Source organism: Leucoraja erinacea, unplaced genomic scaffold (assembly GCF_028641065.1).
Source record: "Leucoraja erinacea ecotype New England unplaced genomic scaffold, Leri_hhj_1 Leri_68S, whole genome shotgun sequence".
NCBI lineage: Eukaryota > Metazoa > Chordata > Chondrichthyes > Rajiformes > Rajidae > Leucoraja > Leucoraja erinaceus.
Genome location: NW_026576608.1, coordinates 222,968 through 250,365, shown reverse-complemented (window position 1 = coordinate 250,365; position 27,398 = coordinate 222,968). Strand labels below are relative to the sequence as shown.

The 27,398-nt window shown below is 47.8% G+C and overlaps 1 protein-coding gene across 1 annotated transcript in view; it reads right to left on the bottom strand.

Moving 5' to 3' along the window:
- The window catches only part of LOC129694490 (INSYN2B protein-like), a 97,485-nt gene extending 70,407 nt beyond the window's left edge, over positions 1–27,078 (bottom strand). The window contains exons 1-2 of the mRNA XM_055631207.1: positions 25,619–27,078; positions 2,473–2,547 (exon numbers count right to left, since the gene is read on the bottom strand). Coding sequence (XP_055487182.1) covers positions 2,473–2,547; positions 25,619–27,078 — 1,535 coding nt within the window. The remainder of the gene's footprint in view (positions 1–2,472; positions 2,548–25,618) is intronic.
- Between the last annotated feature and the right edge of the window lie 320 nt (positions 27,079–27,398).

The window sequence follows — 27,398 nt, the reverse complement described above, 5'->3', positions numbered from 1 at the left end:
CAGAGATAATAGTTAAATGGTGTGTGCCTAAAATACCATAAACCGATTAGCTTCTGATCAAGTAGTTTTGGCAGAATGATCCACGTTAAACATCAAGCAACAAAGAGGCCCAACTATTATCAGGGATGGAGTTATAATTGGAGTCATTGTATTCTGGTCCATTAACCCTTTGTAATCAAGGTAGGACATTGCTCACCATCAGTTCACAGCTGAGATTTTGCCACTCAGAGAGTAATTGGACCACATAATGCAAACCCAAGTCTTAAGCGACCAACAATAGACAACAGGTGCAGGAGGAGGCCATTCGGCCCTTCCAGCCAGCACCGCCATTCAATGTGATCATGGCTGATCATCCCCAATCAGTACCCCGTTCCTGCCTTCTCTCCATATCCCCTGACTCCGCTATCTTTAAGAGCCCTATCTAGTAAGAATTCCATTGTTCTGTTTGGGACATATGACAATAAAACACTCTTGCCTCTTGACATTCAGGCAGAGGAGGTTAGTTTATCTTGGTACCATGTATAGCACAGGCATGTGGGCTGAAGGGCCTGTTCCTGTGCTGTACTCTTTACTTTAGCCTTGACATATACGGCATGGAAACAGGCCCTTCAGCCCACCGTGTTTACGCCGACCAGCGGTACTGACCAGTGATAGTACATGAGCACTATCCCACACAGTTGGAACAATTGATAGTTTTACTGAAGCTAATTAACCTACGACCCTGCATAACATATATAACATATAACATATAACAATTACAGCACGGAAACAGGCCATCTCGGCCCTACAAGTCCGTGCCGAACATGTCCTGCTGAGTTACTACGCCATTTTGTGTCTATCTTTGGTTTAAACCAGCATCTGTAGCTCCTTCCTACACAATCAGACACTCTTGCCTCTGAAGAAGAGCTGATTTTCCATTCTTGGATAGCCATTCTTCCTGCCGCACTTGTAGCAGAGTCTGGGTTTCCCACATCAACCGCGTCAGTAATACTGGAACTCACAGAACTGGAGCTATCCTTGAGAATGAGGACTGCCTCAAAAGGGGAAGAAGGAGGAGGTGAGATTGGGAACGTTTAAAGGAAATGTGCATGGAGTCTTTGGAGTGTGGGATGAACCCGGAGCACCCGGCCCGGTCACAAACTCCGTACAGACAGCACCCATAGTCAGGATCGAACCTGGGCCTCTGACAATGTGAGGCAGCAACTCTACCGCTGCGCCACCGAGCAAGTCCTAATCTTTGCTTATCTGATACCTATCCATCTCCGTTTCATCTCTGCCCATTGCCTCCTCCATTGCCAGAGGCTCGGAAGTAGCAGTTTGCCGTGGGCTCTGACACTGAACCCACACAACATTGTAATAGAGGGGTGCCCATTAGCACACACTGCTCAGCCACCCCATCTATCGCAAACACATCAGGCTGAATATTAGTTAGTCAAACATGCTGGAGAAACTCAGCGGGTGAGGCAGCATCTATGGAGCGAAGGAGATAGGTGACGTTTCGGGTCTTCTCGGCAAGGCCAGCAGCATCATCAAGGACCAGTCGCACCCCGGCCACTCCCACTTCTCCCCTCTCCCATCCGGCAAGGGGTACAGAAGTGTGAAAACGCACACCTCCAGATTCAGGGACAGTTTCTTCCCGGCTGTTATCAGGCAACTGAACCATCCTATCACCAACTAGAAACATGGGTAGTTTACACCCCAGCGGTATGAACATTGACCTCCAATATCAGGTAGTCCCTGCTTTCTCCCTCCTTCCCCTCCCCTTCCCAGATCTCCCACAACCCACTTTCTCCGCCTCTTCCTTTCTTCCTTTCTTCCTCCCCCCCCCCCCCCCCCCCCCCCCCCCCCCCCCCCCCCCCCCCCCACCCGCACATCAGTCGGAAGATGGGTCTCGACCCGAAACGTCACCTATTCCTTCACTCCATAGATGCTGCCTCACCCGCTGAGTTTCTCCAGCATTTTGGTCTTCCTCCGATTTTTCCAGCATCTGCAGTTCTTTCTTAAACAGTGTGAATATTAGACACAGCACAAAGTGGATGGCTGATCTGATTACTGCGTGTTTTACAACTCCACAGAGACAGATTTTGTACTGCACTCTCCCACCCCAACCTCATGCAAGGGAAGACGTTTTATCAAAATCTCTTGTTAGTTCTGCTTACTTCACCAGTCAACTTGGTGCCTATATAATTTATACATGATTATTACGCAATCAGCAACCATCAGATGATAATGGCTCTGCCTAATGAAGCACATATATTAATGCCAACTAATGGATGAGAATTGGTTGTCTCCACAGAGACCATATAGGCTTAATAACGTTTAAGCCTTCGAAATATCTCTAATGAACAGAGCCACACGCAGCTGAATTCATGCACGAGCTGTCATGGTTAAATGGGACATTATCCCTCCTGTGAGGAGAGTGGGTCTTGGCTCTTCGGCAAGAGTCTGGTGTTAGGCAAAAGCTGTCTTTACCTGTAGATAATGCAGGCACAGTCCCGACATGTCCCACAGTTCACAATGTCCTGACCGGTGTGGTAAGATTGCCTCCTGGAATACAAACCGCACAATTAATCATCTATCCAGTGAAAATTTCACATCCAAATACACATACACACAAACACAGGTACAATGACAATGACAATCACAATTAAAATTGAATCTGAATCTATTTACAACCTGCGTTTGGCCCATATCCCTCTAAACCTCTCCAATCCATGTACCTGTTCAAATGTTTCCTAGACAATAGGCAATAGGTGCAGGAGTAGGCCATTCAGCCCTTTGAGCCAGCACCGCCATTCAATGTGATCATGGCTGATCATCCACAATTATCCACAATCCTCAGTGAGGCTCAAACGAAACTCAGTTTCTACAGCCATACAAACAAAACAATTCCTACAAGACACACAAACAATTCAATTCACACAAACATTGGGGATGATGAGCCATGATCATAGTTAATGGCGGTGCTGGGGTCGAAGCTTGGTTTATACTCTCTAGAATTTAAAAGATTGAGAGGGGATCTTATAGAAACTTACAAAATTCTTAAGAGGTTGGACAGGCTAGATGCAGGAAGATTGCTCCCGATGTTGGGGAAGTCCAGGACAAGGGGTCACAGCTTAAGGATAAGGGGGAAATCCTTTAAAACCGAGATGAGAAGAACTTTTTTCACACAGAGAGTGGTGAATCTCTGGAACTCTCTGCCGCAGAGGGTAGTCGAGGCCAGTTCATTGGCTATATTTAAGAGGGAGTTAGATGTGGCCCTTGTGGCTAAGGGGATAGGGGATATGGAGAGAAGGCAGGTACGGGATACTGAGTTGGATGATCAGCCATGATCATATTGAATGGCGGTGCAGGCTCGAAGGGCCGAATGGCCTACTCCTGCACCTAATTTCTATGTTTCTATGTTTCTATGAAGGGCCGAATGGCCTACTCCTGCACCTATTGTTTATTTCCTTTTCCATCAACCCGATCTATCCCTCTCATGATTTTGTTCACCTCCATGAGATCACTCCTCTTCTTCCCGTGCTCCAAGGGATAAAGTCTTCGCCTGAGGTATAGAGTGATAGAGGCCAAGCCCTGTGTGACACAGCTGCTAGAGTTGCTGCCTGACTGATCCAGTGAGCCAGGTTCATGCAACATGCAACAGTACAGCACAAGAACAAGCCCTTGGGCTCACAATGCCTGTGCCAAACATGATGCCAAGACTAATTCTCATCTGCCTGTACAAATATCCGTTTCCCTCCATTCCCTGCAGGTCCACGTGCTTATCTAAAAGTCACGCAAGTGCCACGATCCTACCTTCCTCCACCACCACCACCCCTGATAGAATATTGCAGGCGCCCACCACCCTCTGTGTAAAGAAGAATTGCCCCCAGCGCATCTCCTTTAAACTTGATACCTCCCGCCTTAAAGCAATGCCATCTCTTTGACGTTTGCTCTCTGGGAAAAGCATTTTGACTGTCCACCCTGCCTATGTCTCTCATCATAGAAACTTAGAAACATAGACAATAGGTGCAGGAGGAGGCCATTCGGCCCTTTGAGCCAGCACCGCCATTCATTGTGATCATGGCTGATCGTCCCCAATCAATAACTCGTGCCTGCCTTCTCCCTATATCCCTTGACTCCACTAGACTATAGAGCTCTATCTAACTCTCTCTTAAATCCATCTAGTGACTTGGCCTCCACTGCCCTCTGTGGCAGGGAATTCCACAAATTCACAACTCTCTGGGTGAAAACGTTTTTTTCTCACCTCTGTCTTAAATGACCTCCCCTTTATTCTAAGACTGTGGCCCCTGGTTCTGGACTCGCCCCAACATTGGGACCATTTCTGGACTCGCCCAACATTGGGACCATTTCTGGACTCGCCCAACATTGGGAACATTTGCGCGTCATTTACGGGCCGGGCCGGTATTGACTGCCACGGGTCATCATGCGTCACACATCCGTCTGGTGCTCGTGGCATCATTAGAATACCCTGCTTCCCTATTCTGCATCGTGACCATGATGGAAGGACTACAGATTTTATTGCTACTGCAACAACAGAGACTTCTGTTAGCAGCGGCCCTCATACTTGCAGGTCAGCCAGGCAGGAGGACAACAACAAAGGCTAGCAAGAAACTCAGGAAGAGGTCTGTGTGGACGAGGTTAGTTGTTACATGACGTGTAAACGGCGGGCTGACTGCGTATGGGCGGCGCACGGCGGCGCATGTTTATGGACGTTGGCGGACGGTGAGCGTGCCACGCCAATGCATCAGCGCGTGTAGCCAATGCGTCAGCGTGCGTAAGCGATACGTCACGCAGGTGGGGCACAAGGATATTGGTACACTCCGAAATCCTGGAGCGCCGCGCAATACCGCGCGCCACTACATGCGATTCCACGCCTCTCCATGCGTTATGCGCGCGTTACCCACGTGTCACAAAGCGCTGACCAATTTTCTACATGATGCGCAAATGACGCCCAAGTGGGCCATGCCCTTTACAGTGCCAGAGACCCAGGTTTAATTGTGACTACGGGTGCTGTCTGTGCGGAGTTTGTACGTTCTCCCTGTGGGTTTTCTCCGGGAGCTCCGGTTTCCTCCCACACTCCAAAAACGTGCAGGTTTGTAGGTTCATTGGCTTGATATTTGTAGGTTTCATTGGCTTGAGAAGAACTTTTTTCACGCAGAGTGGTGAATCTCTGGAACTCTGCCACAGAGGGTAGTTGAGGCCAGTTCATTGGCTATATTTAAGAGGGAGTTAGATGTGGCCCTTGTGGCTAAGGGGATCAGGGGGTATGGAGAGAAGGCAGGTACAGGATACTGAGTTGGATGATCAGCCATGATCATATTGAATGGCGGTGCAGGCTCGAAGGGCTGAATGGCCTACTCCTGCACCTAATTTCTATGTTTCCATGTTTCTATGATATCATTGTAAATTGTCCTTAGTGTGTGTAGGATGGTATGTGGATCGCTGGTCGGCACGGACCCGGTGGGCCGAAGGGCCTATATCTCTAAGCTAAACTAAACCCTCTAATCTAGGTAGCACTCTGGTAAATCTCTTCTGCACTCTCTCCAAAATCCCGCCACCTCTTCCTAACCCACGCACCAATGACTTCCATTCCTCGGTAAAATATGTCTGCGGGATTTGTGTGACCAAAAGTACTGATCTTTTGGGATTGTGAGCAGCCCTGTTGTTTGTCATTTCAACTGAGGGGATTAACCTCAATATCAGAGAGAGCTGTTTTGAAGCCATTCATCTTTATCCGGTCCTGACACATCATCCTAATCGGTTTGCGTTCTGGATCAGCTCCAACCCATTTTCCCAATGGCCGAACTAATCCTCTTAAATACTTCCTCGGGGATCTGAGCGCTTCGGCGAGGTGGGCTGAAATCGTTCCCAGTGTGTGTAGGATAGTGTTAGTGTGCGAGGATCGCTGGTTGGAGGATCGCCGAACAGAATCATTGTCATACAGCAAGCAAACAAGCCCTTCGACTCAACTTGCTCACTCTGTCCAAAATGCCCCATCTATACTAGTCCTACTTACCTGTGCTTGACCCATATCTCTCTAAACCTTTCCCATCCATGTACCTGTCCAAATGTCTTTCAAATGTTGTGTTAGTACCTGCCTCAACTACCTCCTCTTCCCAGTGGCTCAGCACCTCAACTCCCCCTCCCATTCCCAATCTGACCTTTCTGTCCTGGGCCTCCTCCATTGCCAGAGTGAGCACCACCGGAAATTGGAGGAGCAGCACCTCATATTCCGCTTGGGCAGTCTGCACCCTAGTGGCATGAACATTGAATTCTCTAATTTCCGGTAGCCCTTGCTGTCTCCTCCGCTTCTCAGCTCCCCTTCAGCCCTCGGGCTCCTCCTCTTCCTTTTTCCTTTCTTCTCCCCCCCCCCCCCCCCCCCCCCCATGTCCATGTGTCTATCTTGGAAAAAAGGTTCTGTAAGCTCTTAGACTGCGTAGAACACAGTGCTGGAGTAACTCAGCGGGTCAGGCAGCATCTGGGGAGAACATGGATAGGTGACTTTTCACAGAGTGCTGGAGTAACTCAGCGGGTCAGGCAGCATCTGTGGAGAACATGGATAGGTGACTTTTCACAGAGTGCTGGAGTAACTCAGCGGGTCAGGCAGCATCTGTGGAGAACATGGATAGGTGACTTTTCACAGAGTGCTGGAGTAACTCAGCGGGTCAGGCAGTATCTGTGGAGAACATGGATAGGTGACGTTTCACAGAGTGCTGGTGTAACTCAGCGGGTCAGGCAGCATCTCTGGAGGACATGGATAGGTGACGTTATTGGTTGGGACCCTTTTTCAAATTGTTTAAGATACATGGTGCGTGGGAGATGAGAGGAGGGAGTCTATTTTTCAATCTTCGTATAGACTGTGAGGGAGTGAAGAAAAACTGGACACATTATTGCAGTGGACAAGTAGCACAATAGACAATAGACAATAGACAATAGACAATAGGTGCAGGAGGAGGCCATTCGGCCCTTCAAGCCAGCACCGCCATTCAATGTGATCATGGCTGATCATCTCCAATCAGTACCCCGTTCCTGCCTTCTCCCCATATCCCCTGACTCCGCTATTTTTAAGAGCCCTATCTAGCTCTCTCTTGAAAGCATCCAGAGAACCGGCCTCCACCGCCCTCTGAGGCAGAGAATTCCACAAACTCACAACTCTCTGTGTGAAAAAATGTTTCCTCATCTCCGTTCTAAATGGCTTATCCCTTATTCTTAAACTGTGGCTCCTGGTTCTGGACTCCCCCAACATCGGGAACATGTTTCCTACCTCTAGCGTGTCCAAACCCTTAATAATCTTATATGTTTCAAGAAGAGACCCTCTCATCCTTCTAAACTCCAGGGTGCACAAGCCCAGCCGCTCCATTCTCTCAGCATATGACAGTCCCGCCATTTGGACAGGGTGACAAGCGCTGCCTTGACAAATGAACCGGCCCGTTCTCGGGGTTCGGTGAGCTGCGGGACTGTTTATACCATCGCCCGGTGGGGAATCGCCTCAGCGCAGAGGGAGCAGAGGGAGAGACTGCAACCCTAAGATTTTTGCCTCCACCACAGTGAGGAGGTGTTTGGAGGACTCACTGTGGTGGAAGTTAATTTGTGTTTATTGTTGTTATTATTGTATCATTGTATGTATGACTGCAGGCACAAAATTTCGTTCAGACCGTAAGGTCTGAATGACAATAAAGGAAATTCAATAAAGGAGGTTGGCTTAGATAGGGTCCTGTTGTGAGGAAAGCTGCCCTTGGGCCTAACTTGCCCACTCCGACCAACATGTCCCCGTTTAATGGTTGCCGTGAGGGGGTTAGGCCAAGGGGCCTGTTTCCATGCTGTAGGACTCTGGCACTCTGCCTCCTTGTAAAGCAACGACATGACCCATTCTCTTGGAAAGTAAATAAAAACTGTGTGTCCTTCACACTATCTGCGGGAACATAAAATGCCTTAGGGCCTACAGTTGTTTAGAAATAATGGAGCCTTCGACTAGGGTAGAGGAGGAGGAACAAGGAATTTTGCCTGGCTTCTGGAAACATTTATCCGTAGCCTATGCCCAGGGCACAGAAATGGTGTTTTTCTATCTCGGGTTAAGTTTATAGAGTCATATACAGTAGATACACAATACAGAAACAAGCCCCTTACAGCAAATGCAGCGCCAGAGACCCGGGTTCGATCCCGACTACGGGTGCTGTCCGTGCGCAGTTTGTACATTCTCCCCATGGGTTTTCTCCGAGATCTTCGGTTTCCTCCCACAACCTCCCACAAAACATACAGGTTTGCAAGTTAATTGGCTTGGCAAATGTAACAATTGTCCCTAGTGGGTGTAGGATAGTGTTAATGTGCGGGGATCGCTGGTCGGCAGTGGACCCTGGTGGGCCGAAGGGCCTGTTTCCACGTTGTATCTCTAAACTAAACACTACTCAGTCCCTTCATCTCATCCCAAATTGTTGGGTCCCGACGTGAAAAGTCTCCCCATCCATTCCCTCTCGAGATGCTGACTGACTCACTGAGTTAGTCCAACTCTTTGTGTTTTACTGAAGATCTATTGTACTTCCACATTGTACCTCTTAGCTGCAGACAAGGAGGCAATTTACCATGGCCAATTACTTGCTATAGACAATAGGCAATAGGTGCAGGAGTAGGCCATTTGGCCCTTCGAGCTAGCACCGCAATTCAATGTGATCATGGCTCGAAGGGCTGAATGGCCTTCTCCTGCACCTATTTTCTATGTTTTTATGTTTCTAGAACCTGATAGAGTTTTTATTTCTAATCAAGATAGTCTGGGCGAGGATCTCATGTTCATTTTAGACAATAGACAATAGGTGTAGGAGTAGGCCATTTGGCCCTTCGAGCCAGCACCGCCATTCAATGTGATCATGGCTGATCATCCCCAATCAGTACCCCGTTCCTGCCTTCTCCCCATATCCCCTGACTATTTTTAAGAGCCCTATCTAGCTCTCTCTTGAAAGCATCCAGAGAACCTGCCTCCACCGCCCTCTGAGGCAGAGAATTCCACAGACTCACCACTCTCTGTATGTTAAAGTGTTTACTCGTATCCGTTCTAAAAAAGTGTTTCCTCGTCTCCGTTCTAAAAAAGTGTTTCCTCGTCTCTGTTCTAAAAAAGTGTTTCCTCGTCTCCGTTCTAAAAAAGTGTTTCCTCATCTCCGTTCTAAATAAATCCACTTGTCTTTGGGATGTGGAAAGAATCGGGAACATCCAGATAATATTTACGTAGTCACAGAGAAAAACTGGCAAACTCCACACAATAACACATGGAACAATGAACAACTGAACAATGATCCGGTCATGTGTATTCACTATACGATACGGGAGAACTTTATTTACCCCAGGAGGGTAATTAATCACAACTAGCTTACTGATAGACAACAACGTCAGACTTTATCAAACCTAAGCGTTATATCTTTGAACTAAATGTTCATATACCCAATATCCTTTATCTGTGCACTGTGGACGCTTTGAGAAAGGGTTTCGACCCGAAACGTTGCCTATTTCCTTCGCTCCATAGATGCTGCCTCACCCCCTGAGTTTCTCCAGCACTTTTGTCTACCTTTGATTTTCCAGCATCTGCAGTTCCTTCTTCAACATATTAATCTACAATCTTTTCTTTGACTTTGATGGCACTCAAACAAAAGCTCTTTAGACAATAGACAATAGACAATAGGTACAGGAGGAGGCCATTCGGCCCTTCGAGCCAGCACCGCCATTCAATGTGATCATGGCTGATCATCGACAATCAGTACCCCGTTCCTGCCTTCTCCCCATATCCCCTAACTCCGCTATTTTTAAGAGCTCTATCTAACTCTCTCTTGAAAGCAGTGTTTAAGAGGGAACTGCAGATGCTGGAGAATCGAAGATTACACAGAAAAGCTGGAGAAACTCAGCGGGTGCAGCAGCATCTATGGAGCGAGGGAAATAGGCAACGTTTCGGGCCGAAACCCTTCTTCAGAAGAAGGGTTTCGGCCCGAAACGTTGCCTATTTCCCTCGCTCCATAGATGCTGCTGTACCCGCTGAGTTTCTCCAGCTTTTCTGTGTAACCCTCTCTTGAAAGCATCCAGAGAACCGGCCGAGAATTCGACAGATTCACAATCCTCTGTGTGCAATTTTCTTTCATCATCTCCGTTTTAATGGCCCTTATTCTCTCACTGATTTTCGGTATATGTGACACTTATATACTGAACTAGGCTACACTTCTGGAAGGATACTATTCGGGCCAGATGTCTGTGATCAGTGGGGTTCCACAAGGATGTGTGCTGGGGACCTCTGCCATTTGGGCTATAGATTTAGCTGACTTGGACATCAGCGTAGCCCGGTTGGCTGTTAAATTGTGTTCAGATGGCGCCGAGATTGCTCAGATTGCGGATTATGAGGTGAGCTGTCAAAGTATGCAGTGAGAATTAGATCAACTACAGAAATGTATGGGGTTTTGGCAGATAGAGAATATGCAAAACAAGTGAGGTGCAGCAATTTGTGAAGTCAAATAAATGGGGAAGATATGCAATTAATGGCATTGATAACAGCATCATAAATACATAGAGATACAGAGACAATAGGCGCAGGAGTAGGCCATTCGGCCCTTCGAGCCAGCACCGTCATTCAATGTGATCATGGCTGATCATCCACAATCAGTACCCCGTTCCTGCCTTCTCCCCATATCCCCTGACTCCGCTATCTTTAAGCTCCGCTATCTAGCTCTCTCTTGAAAGTATCCAGAGAACCGGCCTCTACCGCCCTCTGAGGCAGAGAATTCCACAGACTCACCACTCTCTGTGTGAACTAACTTCAAGTGAGTTAATTTTGGCCACGGTGCCATGGTGAAATTCTCATCTGGTATGGGAGATATCTGCAACCATAATGACATCTTGTGTAACTCCATCACACACACACTTGCCAAAGACAACAATAATAGATTCCATTAACGTTGTGTTTCAGTGTATATTTAAGCAAAGTGCTTTTAATTTCCTTTGATGGATTTTATGCTTGTTAAGTTGAGGGATGGTGATTGGAGAGAAGAGATTGTTTCCACTTTGTATTCAGATGGGCACGAGTTTCCTCACAAAATTACAGTGCCCATTTGTAGACACTCTTGTATTAGACGGAGAGAGACACAAAATGCTGGAGTAACTCTGCGGGTCAGGCAGCATCTCTGGAGAAAATGGACAGGTGGTGTTTCGGTCGGAGACCCTTCTTCAGACTGAGAGTCAGGGGTGGGGCAAGCATAGAAACATAGAAAATACAGCAGAAGGACAAAGTCCAATGTCCTCAATGGGGTGGAGGTGAATCGGACAGTACCCTAGCTTATGGAAGGACCATTCAGAAGCCTGATAACAGCGGGAAGAAGCTGCTCCTGAGTCTGGTGGTGCACGCTTTCAAGCTTCTGTACCTTCTGCCCAATGGGAGCACAACAAAGAAGAAATAAGGATAAGGGGGAATCCTTTAAAACCGAGATGAGAAGAACTTTTTTCACACAGAGAGTGGTGAATCTCTGGAACTCCCTGCCACAGAGGGTAGTTGAGGCCAGTTCATTGGCTATATTTAAGAGGGAGTTAGATGTGGCCCTTGTGGCTAAAGGGGATCAGGGGGTGTGGAGAGAAGGCAGGTACGGGATACTGAGTTGGATGATCAGCCATGATCATATTGAATGGCGGTGCAGGCTCGAAGGGCCGAATGGCCTACTCCTGCACCTAATTTCTATGTTTCTATGTTTCTAAATGTCAGGGGTGGGAAAAACCTGAGAACAGGAACCTTACGCTGTGTAATATAAAAAGTTAGCTCTGACAAACACCTAATCACAATAGCAAGCCATCCCTATCAGAAATGTAGACCTGCCAGGTGCAGTGTCCACAACTTCAGTCTGTTATTGATGATTCTAAGTTGCTCAGGAATAAATAGCATATAGAACTGTACAGCACAGGGACAGGTCCATTGGTGCGCCATCACCAAGTTGAGCATGATACCAAGTTACACATGATCACAGGGAGAATGTGCAAACTCCACACAGACAGCACTCAAGGTCAGGATTGAACCCGGGTCTCTTGCGCTGTGGGGCAGAAGTTGTACAAAACACGCCACTGGGCCACCTCAACCTATTTTCTGAGAGGTGACATTCCACAGAATGGTACATCACAAGAACAGGCCATTCAGCCCACGTCCCCATGCCCAGTATGATGCCGTTAAAAACACCTTCCTCTGCCTTGAAGTGACACCCAGTCCCCCTCTGTGTAACAAAAACATGCCTGCATAAAATCTTCTTAAATGCCCATTTTCATCTAAAATGCTGATCTTAGCTGCTTCACCACCACCACCCTCCATGCAGTGGGTTCCAGACACTCACCGTTCTCTGTTTACAAAAACATTTCTGCACATCTCCTTTAAACTTTGCCCCTTTCACCTGAAAGGGCCAATCCCACTATTTTGGGCGACCACAGGCTCCTGCTGCAAAATTTTCAACGTTGAAAAAGTATCGGAAACAATGGCGACAATGTTTGCTGTTGTAGGTTGCGGCCAGGTGTTGTAGGTGAATTCCATTAAAACTAGTCCCTGGCAGTTGCCTAAAGAGTCGCCTAAGTGGGACAGGCCCATGAAGCTCTAGTCTTTGACATTTCCACCCTGAGACTAAAGGTTGCTCTGTCAATAGGGGATCTCATTGAAACATATAAGATTGTTAAGGGCTTGGACACGCTAGAGGCAGGAAACATGTTCCCGATGTTGGGGGAGTCCAGAACCAGGGGCCACACAGTTTAAGAATAAGGGGTAAGCCATTTAGAACGGAGACAAGGAAACACTTTTTCTCATTGGGAGTTGTGAGTCTGTGGAATTCTCTGCCTCAGAGGGCGGTGGAGGCCTGTTGTCTGGATACTTTCAAGAGAGAGTTAGATAGGGCTCTTAAAAATAGCGGAGTCAGGGGATATGGGGAGAAGGCAGGAACAGGTTACTGATTGGGGATGATCAGCCATGATCACATTGAATGGCGGTGCTGGCTCAAAGGGCCGAATGGCCTACTCCTGCACCTATTGTCGATTGTCTATTGTCTATAAAAGGTTCCCAATCCTCTTGCTTTCCGCTCATCTTTGCTACGTTATACTTCTTCTCTTTTATTTTTATACTGTCCCTGACTTCCCTTGTCAGCCACGGTCAACTCTTACACCCCTTGGAATCTTCATCTTTGGAATGAACTGATCCTGCACTTTCTGTATTGTTCCTGGAAAGTCTATCCAACCTCTCCCTGTAATGGAACCCCTCTAATCCAGGCAGCATTCTGGTACAATAACTCTGCACCCTCTCTTTCATGTAATGGGGCAGCCAGAACGGCACAACATACTCCAAATGCACCCTAACCAAACTCCTGGAGAGATGCATCATGATTTTGTTGACTCTTGCATTCGATTTCTACCTAAAATCCATATGCTCTCTTTGCTCATCTCTCTGCCTGCATTAGGACTTTAATTCAATACCATTGCGACACAGTGGCACAGCTGGTGGGAGCGCTGCCTCGCAGCACCAGAGACCCGTGTACAATCCTGACCTCGGATGCTATCTGTGGGGAGTTTGCACGTTCTCCCCGAGGCTCCGGTTGAGCCACACATCCCAGAGACGCGCGGGGTTATAGGTTAATTGGCCTCCACAGATTGCTCCTGCTGTGCAGAGATTCAATGAGAAGGTGGAATAGCGTTGATCTAGTGTGAATGGGAGGTCGATGGTCTGCATGAGTTGAAGGGTCTATTTCCACGCTGTATCTTTCAATCAGTCAAAACCCTGAGTAACAATTATTCTTTGCTCTTTTTGATGCGTTTGAAATCCCTTTCTATCCCTCGCCTGCTCATCGTGGAAATTGGAGGCCAGCTGGGCTGAAAAAGATCTTTAAATTGACCCATATACCTCAGCCGATCAAATTGCAAAGTGCTCAAAGTCAAAGTGGTCATTTCATACCGAAGCTAATCTCCTCTTCAAAGCCCGTGGGAATTAATGTCAGACCAAACCACACAGTGATTCTCTTCACCGGCAAAACCTCCACAAATGCTCATTGTAACAGGTCACTGTGAAAACGTAGCATGTCTTGGGTTCAACAGTGCTTTTGGATTAACTAGGCTTGTATTCACTGCAGTTTAGAAGGATGAGGGGGATATCTTATAAAAAACATATAACATTATAAAAGGACTGGACAAGCTAGATGCAGGAAAAATGTTCCCAATGTTGGGCGAGTCCAAAACCAGGGGCCACGGTCTTAGAATAAAGGGGAGGTCATTTAAGACTGAGGTGAGAAAAAAACGTTTTCACCCAGAGAGTTGTGAATTTATGGAATTCCCTGCCCAGGGCAGTGGAGGCCAAGTACTGGATGGATTTAAGAGAGAGTTAGATAGAGCTCTAGGGGCTAGTGGAGTCAAGGAATATGGGGAGAAGGCAGGCACGGGTTATTGATTGGGGGAATTTCAGCCATGATCGCAATGAATGGCGGTGCTGGCTCGAAGGGTCGAATGGCCTCCTCCTGCATCTATTTTCGATGTTTCTATGTTTCTATGTATCTATAATAGGCAATAGGTGCAGGAGTAGGCCATTTGGCCCTTCGAGCCTGCACCACCATTCAATGTGATCATGGCTGATCATCCACAATCAGTACTCATATCCCCTTGATTCATTTATGGATTTCAGTATAGGAGTAAAGAGGTTCTTCTGCAGTTGTATAGGGCTCTGGTGAGACCACATCCTGGGTCCTGCACCTATTTTCTATGTTCCAAGAAGGCAGGAACGGGGTACTGATTGTGGATGATCAGCCATGATCATATTGAATGGTGGTGCTGGCTCGAAGGGCCGAATGGCCTACTCCTGCACCTATTGTCTCTTGCCTATTACCCCTAAGGTACCTCAGGCCCATATCTCTCTAAACCTGTCCTATCCATGCACCTGTCCAAAAGTATTTTAAATGTTGCGACAACTACCTCCTCTGGCAGCCCGTTCCTTCCACTCACCGCCCTCTGTGTGAAATTATGTATGTGGAATTTTAATTCCATGGATATTTCCGTCAAAAATGAAAACACTGAAAGGCATTGTCCCTGTCAGGATCCCCGCAGTTTCTTATTGCCATTTAGGCAATTGCTGTTGTAAAATATGGGCAATTATTCGTGGACTATAAATGACATTGCTCGTGTTGCATTAATCACATAAACCATTCAGTAAAACAAAAAAAATACATAATCAGAGGCTACAAAGGCAGAGGAAATAGGGGAGTGAGACTGAATGCAGAGCTCTTTCAAAGAGTTGGCACACACTAAGTGGGGCAAACGTCCACCTTAGTTGCTATCTTTTGAATGAGACATTGGAACAAAAAACATGGGGTGATACCAGACACATTCTTGATAGACTAGACGCAGTGCTTCTTAAACTATTTCAGTGTAATTCATCCTTGAGTCTTTAGCACAAAATTTCATTCACCCTCGACTAAATTTTCTTATGTTTTTTGGAAATTTGTCTTATTCTCGCCTGTATAATTTTGTATATGGTTGATTTTGTCACATGAGCAAAAAACAAACCATATAACCATATAACAATTACAGCACGGAAACAGGCCATCTCGACCCTTCTAGTCCGTGCCGAACACATTAATCTCCCCTAGAAGGTTATACCTGCGCTCAGACCAAAACCCTCCATTCCCTTCCCATCCATATAACTATCCAATTTATTTTTAAATGATAAAAACGAACCTGCCTCCACCACCTTCACTGGAAGCTCATTCCACACAGCTACCACTCTCTGAGTAAAGAAGTTCCCCCTCATGTTACCCCTAAACTTCAGTCCCTTAATTCTCATGTCATGTCCCCTTGTTTGAATCTTCCCTACTCTCAGTGGGAAAAGCTTTTCCACGTCAACTCTGTCTATCCCTCTCATCATTTTAAAAACCTCTATCAAGTTCCCTTAACCTTCTGCGCTCCAAATGAATAAAGCCCTAACTTGTTCTCCCTTCCTCTGTAACTTAGTTGTCTCCTCCCCAGGCAACATTCTAGCTACTCTCCTCTTTACTCTCTTTCTTGTCCCCACCCACCCCCCCCCCCCGATCAGTCTGAAGAAAATTGTACACCGAAACTCCAGAATTTCCCTCACAATCCCTAGATGCAATTGCAACATTACATCCCAACTTTTCTGTTAACTAATTCGATTCCCCAAATAATTTCTTCACCCCTGGGTTAAACCATTCACCATTAAGAAGCACTGGACTTGAGTGATAACAATAGACAATAGGTGCAGGAGTAGGCCATTTATGTCATTAAAACCTCCTTCTTTCATCTCCGCAACATTGCCAAACTCAGACCCTCTCTCACGCCACCCGCTGCTGAAAGACTCATCCATGCCTTCATCTCCTCCCGACTGGACTATTGCACTTCTCCTTGGCATCAGCTCCACCTACATCAACCGACTCCAACTGGTCCAGAACGCAGCCGCCCGACTCATCACCTACACCAAATCCTGGCATCACATCACTCCAGTCCTCAAACAACTTCACTGGCTTCCCATCTCCCACCGGATCACCTACAAAATCCTGATCCTCACCTACAAAGCCCTCCACCATCTGGCCCCCCGATATCTCACTGACCTCCTCTCCCCCTACCAACCCTCACGGTCCCCCAGATCCACACCAGCCGGTCTCCTCTCCATCCACAAGTCCAACCTCCGCAGTTTAGGGGACAGAGCCTTCTCCAGGGCAGCTCCCAGGCTCTGGAACTCCCTCCCCCAACTGATCCGCATTCCGTGTCCCTCACCATCTTCCAGTCCCGCCTCAAGTCCCATCTCTTCACCTCTGCCTATCCTTAGCCCCACGTGCCCCTCCCTTTTCATCTGTGCATGAATTGCCTCATACTGTGTTTTGTATTGAATTCTGTATTTACTTTGTGTACTAGTCATGTCTCTACTATTTATTTCATTCCCCTTACATGTTTTTCCTCTACCTGCTAAATTTTTGTAAGGTGTCATTGAGACTCTTGAAAGGCGCCCATAAATAAAATTTATTATTATTATTATTATTTAATGAGAGTGCAAAAAAGAGTGTTGATAAGTAGCAACATGAACCAATAGACAAAAGACAATGGGCGCAGGAGTAGGCCATTCGGCCCTTTGAGCCAGCACCACCATTCAATGTGATCATGGCTGATCATCCCCAATCAGTGCCCCGTTCCTGCCTTTTCTCCATATCCCGTGACCCCGCTATCTTTAAGAGCCCTATCGAGCATTCTCTTGACAGTATCCGGTGAACCTGCCTCCACCGCCCTCCGAGGCAGAGAATTCCACAGACTCACCACTCTCTGTGAGAAAAAGTGTTTCCTCATCACCGTTCTAAATGGCTTACCCCTTATTCTTAAACCTTGGCCCCTGGTTCTGGACTCCCCAAACATCAGGAACATGTTTCCTGCCTATAGTGTGTCCAAACCCTTAATAATCTTATATGTTTCAATAAGATCCCCTCTCATCCTTCTAAACTCCAGAGTGTACAAGCCCAGCTGCTCCATTCTCTCAGCATATGACAGTCCCGCCATCCCGGGAATTAACCTTGTGAACCTACGCTGAACTCCCTCAATAGCAAGAATGTCCTTCCTCAAATTAGGGGACCAAAACTGCACACAGTACTCCAAGTGTGGTCTCACTAAGGCCCTGTGCAACTGCAGATATGGGTCTAGTCTAGTCCATCAATAGACAATAGACACTAGGTGCAGGAGCAGGCAATTTGGCCCTTCGAGCCAGCACCGCCATCCAATGTGATCAAGTAACCCATATGGGTTACTGTAGAAAAGGGTTGTTTCTGATCAATTGCCTAATTCTTCCACCAGTACAGTTGAAACAGACCCTTCAACTCACAATGTCTGTGCCAAACATGATGCCAAGATCAACTCCTTTCATCTGCCTGCATGTAATGCGCACCACTCCATTCTCTGCACATTCATGTACAGTTGTACAGGGTCTTGGTGAGACCACACCTGGAGTATTGCGTACAGTTTTGGTCTCTTAATCTGAGGAAAGACATTCTTGCCATAGAGGGAGTAGAGAGAAGGTTCACCAGACTGATTCTGGGATGGCAGGATTTTCATATGAAGAAAGACTGGATAGACTTGGCTTGTACTCGCTAGAATTTCGAAGATTGAGGGTGGGGGATCTTATAGAAACTTACAAAATTCTTAAGGGGTTGGACAGGCTAGATGCAAGAAGATTGTTCCTGATGTTGGGGAAGTCCAGAACACGGGGTCACAGTTAAAGGATAAGAGGGGAAATCTTTTAGGACCGAGATGAGAAAAACGTTTTTCACACAGAGAGTGGTGAATCTCTGGAAGGTAGTTGAGGCCAGTTCATTGGCTATATTTAAGAGGGAGTTAGATGTGACCCTTGGGGCTAAACGGATCAGGGTGTATGGAGCGAAGGCAGGGATGGGATACTGAGTTGGATGATCAGCCATGATCATATTGAATGATGGTGCAGGCTCGAAGGGCCGAATGGCCTACTCCTGCACCTATTTTCTATGTTTCTATGTGCCTATTTAAAAGCCTCTTAAACACCAGTGTCAGAGCCATTCATGCTTAGGCTACATACTGTTAGCACATTTTATTATTTTGTCCAGACATTGCTTGCAGAATTATTATGAACACCTGGAGGTGGGCTTTTGAGACGTAGATGAACGTTACACATAGTGAAACCACAGGGAGTGGTCAGATTAGACTGGAGCAGGCACGGGAGAAAGAATACCGTTTTTACCAGATCAGATAGTAAGAATGGAGAGCTACAATTTGTATATGTATAAAGAGGATCTGGTGCGTTCACTACTTTGTCTGCACAACCAATACAGAATCAATTAAGTTTCAGACCTCCCTGCCTGCGTAGTAACGGCAATGAAAAGCTGAAACTTGGAAAAGTTTGAAGTTGCCATTACAGCCACTATCGTATCTGCCTCCACCACCACCCTGGCAGTGCCAGTCTCTGTGTAAAAAAATATTGGCCCGCGCATCTCCTTTTAAATTTCCTTCTTTCACGCGTACACCATGCCTTCAAGTTTTTGTCATTGCACTCCTTGTGGGGAGGGGGCGGGGGGGGGGGGGGGGGGGGGGGGGTGGGGGGAGGGAGAAAACATTAAACAAAGATTGTAGTAAATTTCCCTCAGCCCCAGTCAGGAGTCTTTGTGTGGAGAGTCGGAGGCTCCAACGGCAGGTCTGCGGACGGCGGCTCCCTGGAGGGAGACCGCTTTTCGGGGCTCCTGCAACGGCGACTTCTCCCGCCCGAGTTGCGAGGTTGAAGAGCTCCTGGAGCGGGGCCTAACACCACTGCCCCGCGCGGCTTGGAATGGCCGCGGGACTCTGCGAGCGCACGCCGGGGGCTCTAACACCAAGACCCGGTGTGCGACCTCGCACCACCCGGCGTGGCTTTAATGGCCGCGGGACAATTGCCATCGCCAGCCGGGGGCTTTGACTTTGACTCTGACATCGGGGGGGGGGGGGGGGGGGGGGGGGGGAGAGTGCAGTGGAGAGATACGTTTTGTTTTTGGCCTTCCATCACAGCTATGTGATGGATGTTTATGTAAAATGTAAATTATGTTGTGTCTGGGTCTATTTGTGTGTAATGTATGGCTGCAGAAACGGCATTTCGTTTGGACCTCCAGGGGTCCAAATGACAATTAAATTGACTCTTGACTATTGGTTCAGACGTCTCTTAGGGGCCTGTCCCACTTGGCCGATTTTTTCGGCGACTGTCGGCAACATTGACTGACGTGTTGGGTCACCGAAAAAGTCGCGGCGTGATGCGGCGGTAACGCGGCGTGCCGACGTATAGACACGCCGTGTCTCCTCAAGTCTCGCAACCTTTTTTTGTCGCCGCTGGATCTTGAAATGTTCAAAATCTTTGGACGACCCTGATGCGTCGGTCAATGACTCCGGCAGTTGCCGAAAAAAATCCCTAAGTGGGACAGGGCCCTTTACAGCCTGGGCAAGCGGCTTGATTTGTTCCACGATACCTTTTGTGACAGTCTCATTCACTGCTTTAGTAAATCTGTTTGCTGTGTTATTAGCAACAGACAGTGAACATGTGATCACTTCCTCTCCAATGTCCTTATCTTACACCGATGTCCTTCACCGAACGATTAATTGAAGCTTTTAAGCTGCGAGCTTAAATGGGATTTGGGCCAATTTCGACCTGGGCAAAATTGGTGCTCTGATGGGAGTATCAGATATCAGAGGGCACACATTTAAAACAATTAATCACCTGAAATGAATCAGTCATAAGAATAAATCCAGGCGACATTAGAATATCTTTTATGTATTATTTTAGTGTGCAGTAAAGCTGCTCAATTTGAATGCCATTGAATTTTCAGAACATCGCTTTAGGCGTTTGAGCATTAATATCCCACAGCATCATTTATGGACTGAGGGGTTTAGGACAGAGAAATGTTTTAAGCCAAATGTATCATTGTAAATGATACATATCCATATCACCATTCTGCTCTCAGTTGTTGTTCAATGGGTGCATTAGCAACTAAAGTCAACCATACATTGCAGTGTGGGGGGAGAGTCACGCTACTAGTTCACGTTCACATTTATTGTCACATGCACTAATTAAGGTACGGTGATATTTCAGTTACCTTACGGCCATGCAAGTAAAAAAAGGACACAATACACCATAGAGTTTAACACAAACATCCATCACAGGGGAATCAGCATTGCTCACTGTGATGGATAAACTAATATTTCCACCTTCTCTCTCTCCGAGATACAACATAGGACAGTACAGCACAAGTGTTTAAGAAGGAACTGCAGATTCTGGAAAATCAAAGGAAGACAAAAGTGCTGGAGAAACTCATCGGGTGCGGCAGCATCTATGGAGCGAGGGAAATAGGCAACGTTTCGGGCCGAAACCCTACTTCAGACATGCAGGGTGGGGAGGGGGGGACGGGGAGAAGAAAGGAAAAAGGATGATGAGGAGTAGCCCGAGGGAGAGCTGAGAAGGGGAGGAGACAGCAAGGGCTACCGGAAATTGGTGAATTCAATGTTTATGCCGCATGGGTGCAGACTGCCCAAGCGGAATATGAGGTGCTGCTCCTCCAATTTCCGGTGGTGATCACTCTGGCACAAGAACAAGCCCTTTGGCCCACAATGTTCGGGCGGAACATGATGTCAGCCATAGAATGATACAGCATGGAAACAGGCCCTTCAGCCCAACTTGCCCACGCCTGCCAACAAGTCCCACCTGCCTGCGTTTAGTCCAAGTCTCCAAACCTGTCCTATCCATGTACCTGTCTAACTAACTGTTTCATAAATGTTGCGATAGTTCCTGCCTCAACTACCTCCCCTGGCAGCTTTGTGTGAAAAAGTCACCCCTCAGATTCTTATTAAACCTTTCCCCCCTTCACCTTAAACCTCTGCCCTCTGGTCCTCGATTCACCTACTCTGGGCAAGAGACTCTCCGATCTATTCCGCTCACGATTTTATGCACCTCCATAAAATCAACTCTTAATGATGTGAAGACCAACTCTTGCCTGCCTACATATTATTCATTTCCCTCCATTCCCTGCATATCTATGGGCCTATCCAAAAACCGCTTAAAAAGCCACTATTCAATCTGCCTCCACAACCACCCGTCCCAGCAGTGCGTTCTAAGAACTCACCGCCCTCTGTGTAAACAACATAATCTATCCCCCTCCACTTATAAGAGTCATTAAATCGTACAGCATGGAAAACATGCACCTCAGCCTACCTTTCCCACTTGTTCAAGAAGGAAACTCTCTAGAATTTAGGAGATTGAGAGGGGATCTTATAGAAACTTACAAAATTCTTAAGGGGTTGGACAGGCTAGATGCAGGAAGATTGTTCCCGATGTTAGGGAAGTCCAGGACAAGGGATCACAGCTTAAGGATAAGGGGGAAATCCTTTAAAACCGAGATGAGAAGAACTTTTTTCACACAGAGAGTGGTGAATCTGTGGAACTCTCTGCCACAGAGGGTAGTTGAGGCCAGTTCATTGGCTATATTTAAGAGGGAGTTAGATGTGGCCCTTGTGGCTAAGGGGATCAGGGGGTATGGAGAGAAGGCAGGTACGGGATACTGAGTTGGATGATCAGCCATGATCATATTGAATGGCGGTGCAGGCTCGAAGGGCCGAATGGCCTACTCCTGCACCTAATTTCTATGTTTTTATGATCTGCAGATGCTGGAAAATTGAAGGTACACAAAAATGCTGGAGAAACTCAGCGGGTGCAGCAGCATCTAAAGAAGGCCCTAAAGGTTACCTATCTCCTTCGCTCCATAGATGCTGCTGCACCCGCTGAGTTTCTCCAGCATTTTTGTCTACCTTACCTTTCCCACTTGCCCGCTTTTGGCCCGTATCCCTCTAAACCTCCGCTTTCCTAGTCTATCCCTGCATGTCCATGCGCCAATCCAGATGCCATTATCGTATCTTCCTCAACCAACACCAGCAGCGTGTTCCTGGCACTTTTCACCCTCTGAGTAAAAAAATGTCCTGCTCATCTCCTTTAAACTTTGCCCCTCTCACCTCAAAACCTATTCTCTCTCAAGCAGGTACTATCACATTAAGAAACATTTAGGCAGATAAGGATAGGATGAAGAATGGTAAATGGTAGGGAATTGAAGAATACAGTTGAACAGAGGGATCTGGGAATAACCGTGCATAGTTCCTTGAAGGTGGAATCTCATATAGATAGGGTGGTAAAGAAAGCTTTTGGTATACTAGCTTTTATAAATCAGAGCATTGCGTATAGAAGCTGGGATGTAATGTTAAAATTGTACAAGGCATTGGTGAGACCAAATCTGGAGTATGGTGTACAATTTTGGTCGCCCAATTATAGGAATGATGTCAACAAAATAGAGAGAGTACAGAGGAGATTTACTAGAATGTTGCCCGGGTTTCAACAACTAAGTTACAGAGAAAGGTTGAATAAGTTAGGTCTTTATTCTCTGGAGCGCAGAAGGTTAAGGGGGGACTTGATAGAGGTCTTTAAAATGATGAGAAGGATAGATAGAGTTGATGTGGACAAGCTTTTCCCTTTGAGAATAGGGAAGATTCAAACAAGAGGACTTGACTTCAGAATTAAGGGACAGAAGTTTAGGGGTAACATGAGGGGGAACTTCTTTACTCAGAGAGTGGTTAGCGGTGTGGAATGAGCTTCCAGTGGAAGTGGTGGAGGCAGGTTCGTTGGTATCATTTAAAAATAATTTGGATAGGCATATGGATGAGAAGAGAATGGAGGGTTATGGTATGAGTGCAGGCAGGTGGGACTAAGGGAAATAAAATTGTTCGGCACGGACTTGTAGGGCCGAGATGGCCTGTTTCCGTGATGTAATTATTATATGGTTATTATATGGTTATATGGAAGAAAGATATGACCTTGACCTTGCACTAAATGTAATTCCCTTATCATGTGTCTATACACTGTAAATGTATCAATTGTAATCATGTATAGTCTTTCTGCTGACTGGTTAGCATGCAACAAAAGCTGTTCACTGTACCTCGCTACACGTGACAATAAATGTTCCCTGGTGTGAAGGAAGCTGAAGGTATGTACATTCATAAGGGACATAAATAAGGTGACAGTCTTTCCCTCAGGGTAAGGGAGTATAAAACTAGATGGCAGAGCCCGATTTAGTTTAGTTTAGAGATACAGCATTGAAACTGGCCCTTTGCTTCAAGTATCAACTTTGGCCTTCATCAGTCAGAGTATTCAGTATAGAAGTTGGGAGGTCATGTTGCAATTGTATAAGACATTGGTGAGACCGCATTTAGAATATCATGTTCAGTTCTGGGCGCCATGTTATAGGAAAGATATTGTCAAGCTTGAAAGGGTTCAGAGAAGATTTACGAGGATGTTGCCAGGACTAGCGGGTGTGAGCTACAAGGAGAGGTTGAGTGGGCTGGGTCTCTATTCCATGGAGCGCAGGAGGATGAGGGGTGATCTTATAGAAGTGTACAAAATCATGAGAGGAATAGATCGGGTAGATGCATTGAGTCTTTTACCCAGAGTAGGGGAATCGAGGACCAGAGGACATAGGTTCAAGGTGAAGGGGAAAAGATTTAATAGGAATCCGAGGAGTAACTTTTTCACACAAAAGGTGGTGGGTGAATGGAACAAATTGCCAGGGGAGGTAGTTGAGGCTGGGACTATCCATCGCTTGAGAAACAGTTAGACAGGTACATGGATAGGACAGTTTGGAGGGATATGGACCAAGCGCAGGCAAGTGGGACTAGTGTAGCTGGGACATTGTTGGCTGGTGTGGGCAAGTTGGGCCGAAGGTCCCATTTCCACACTTTATCACTCTATGACTCTAGGTCCATGCTGACTATCGATCATCCGTTCATAGTTCGATGTTATCCCACATTCACATCCACTCCTTAACTGACCTCAACTACCTTCTGTGGCAGAGAATTCCACAGATTCACCACTCTCTGTGTGAAAAATGTTTTTCTCATCTCGGTCCTAAAAGATCTCCCCCTTATCCTTAAACTGTGACCCCTTGTTCTGGACTTCCCCAACATCGGGCACAATCTTCCTGCATCTAGCCTGTCCAACCCCTTAAGAATTTTGTAAGTTTCTATAAGAACCCCCCTCAATCTTCTAAATTCTAGTGAGTACAAACCGAGTCTATCCAGTCTTTCTTCATATGAAAGTCCTGCCATCCCAGGAATCAGTCTGGTGAACCTTCTCTGTACTCCCTCAACGGCAAGAATGTCTTTCCTCAGATTAGGAGACCAAAACTGTACGCAATACTCCAGGTGTGGTCTCACCAAGACCCTGTACAACTGCAGCAGAACCTCCCTGCTCCTATACTCAAATCCTTTTGCTATGAATGCTAACATACCATGCGCTTTCTTCACTGCCTGCTGCACCTGCACGAACATTCAAACTCCGCACGGCCAGAACCCAAGCTCAGGATCGAACCCGGATCTCTGGCGCTGCGAGAAAGCAGCTCTACCAGCTGCGCCACTGGATCTAAAGTGAAAGGGGAATGGCTTAAAGAGCTCTTAAGTTTTTACCCAGAGGGTGGTGGGGAAAAGTATCTGTTGCCAGAAATGGTAGAGGTGGTAGAATTACAACATTTGAAAGACCCATCTTTCATGCCCATGGGTGGAAAACGTTTATAGGGACATGGACCAACCACAGGCAAGTTGGACTATCTCTGGAAGCCACCATGGACAATTTGCGCCGAATGGCCTGTACCCGAGCTGCATATATCTATGCCCATTGAGCCATAGCTGGTACAGCAGGACAATGGATAATTTTGAGGCAGAGATAGATATTTCTTGATTAGTCAAGGTGTGTCAAGGGTTATGGGGAGAAGGCAGGAGAATGGGGTTGAGAGGGCATGATTGAATGGCGGAGTAGACTTGATGGGCCGAATGGTCTAATTCTGCTCTTATCACTCATTAACTTAGACAATAGACAATAGGTGCAGAAGTAGGCCATTCGGCCCTTCGAGCCAGCACTGCCATTCAATGTGATCATGGCTGATCATCCCCAATCAGTACCCCGTTCCTGCCTTCTCCCCATATCCCCCGACTCCGCTATCTTTAAGAGCCCCATCTAGCTCTCTCTTGAAAGTATCCAGAGGACTTAGTCAACAAAAGATCAGGTACCTACCCATCTCTAACAGCTTCCTTCTTCTCCAGGTCTTGAATGACATCCAGTAGAACCTTGATGGTCTGCTGGCTGGTTTGCAGGACATCCTCCATGTTCTGTAGTCTGGACTGGAGAGAAGTGATTTCATATTGAGTAGTCCGACCTGGCTTAGGCCCTTGGCTCCCTGCGGCAGCGGCCGGCTCTGTCGCATTGGCCTGAGGGTTTCCCCCACTCAGCACGAGTTCCAGTCGGACGTCAGCCTTCAGTGCCGGCCCCGTGTGGCCTCCTCCCGATCGGACAGGAGACTTGGCGAGAGGCTGGGATGGTGGGTTCTTGACATCGGTCGGCTGCGAGTGGTCCACCACCGAGATGCAGAGCTGAGATTGGTCGGTCCGATGGGAGACGCCAGGCTGTTTGGGATTGAGCGGAGTTTTCAAGCAGGATTTGGGGAAGGTGCAAACTTGGTCCTTGGCGAGCGTGTGGTTGGGGCTCGTTGGGCTAGGCTCCATAGTCTTTCCGTAGTCGGAAAGGTCCCCGTCCAAATCGTGCCGCGGAGCTTTCAGTTTGTGGCACGGCCTCTGGCTCAGTGAGTACCTGTCCGTGTCATTGTCTTTGGATGATGGCGGACTCACCTTGGAGATGGGAGAGCAGGGTTTGGCGGAGAGGATTCTCACACCCTTAGTTGCACAGTGCTGCCCGGCTATAAATGCTTTGAAGTTGCCCTCCAAGAGGGTATCTGGGACCGCCTTGGGAACGGTGGGATCTTTAGCGCGATGGCATGCGGAAGAACCGTTGGAGTTGGAGTCTTGGACCTTCTGGGAGACCTCCTCCGATACCTTCTCGGAGACCTCCTCAGAGGTCTTCTCACAAACCTTCTCTCTATCTTGGGTGGAAGGACAGTGTTCCCTGCAGGACGTGGCCACTGTCTCCACCATCCTCCCATTCATCGCTGCCTCTTGCTGCTCCTTGACCACCCCTTCATGGTCCTCTTCCCCCTCCTCCTCCTCCGCATCCTGGCCTTCCGCCAGCTCGGGGGCGGGGCAGTGGTCGGATAGAGGGTCCCCTCCTTCGTCCTTATCGTCCTCCGCGCCCAGGTCGCTGACGCTCTTACTGCGGGCGCGGCAGGCGGGGAAGTGTTTCTGGAGGCTGGGCGAGGTCTGGATGGCAGTGCTCATGCAGGCCTTGCGGGGGATGGGGAGGGTGAGGGAGCAGGGCCGGGCCGGGTACCAGTTCCGCAGGGCCGGCATCCCTTGGCAATTGCCCTCGGGAGTCCTCCCCCCCACCACCACCTCCTCAGGCCCGTCGGCCAAGTCCTTGAAGCGGACCTGCTGCATCTTGTGCCGCCGGCGGTGGTGAATCCTCTCGCCCTCCATCGAGCGCCCGGGGTCGCGCTTCAACAGCACCGACCTGACCGTCATGGCGGGCTCCGAGTGGGAGTGAGCGTTGGAAGCCAGTGGACGGTTGCCCTGCCGACTGACCATTATTCCCGCCTCCCTCCCTCCCTCCCTCACAAGGACAACCACGGCTTTGTGGGAGGGAGGTCGGCTCGCCGACAGCGCCCTAACTGTTGTTGTTGTTGTTGGATTCCTTTCCCCCCCGCGTTTGGCCTCAGAGGCCTTCGCTTGGCCTCTGACGGGACGGGCGAGGCATGGAGCCTAACTGGACAAGACCTGGCGGTGGGGGTGGAGGGGGAGGAGGAGGGGGTTGTTGATGGCCCCGCAAAATGGCGGACCACTCTTTCCCCCAAAATGACGGGAAGAGACAATCACCACTGATGGAGACGAGGCCTTGGTGTCCGATG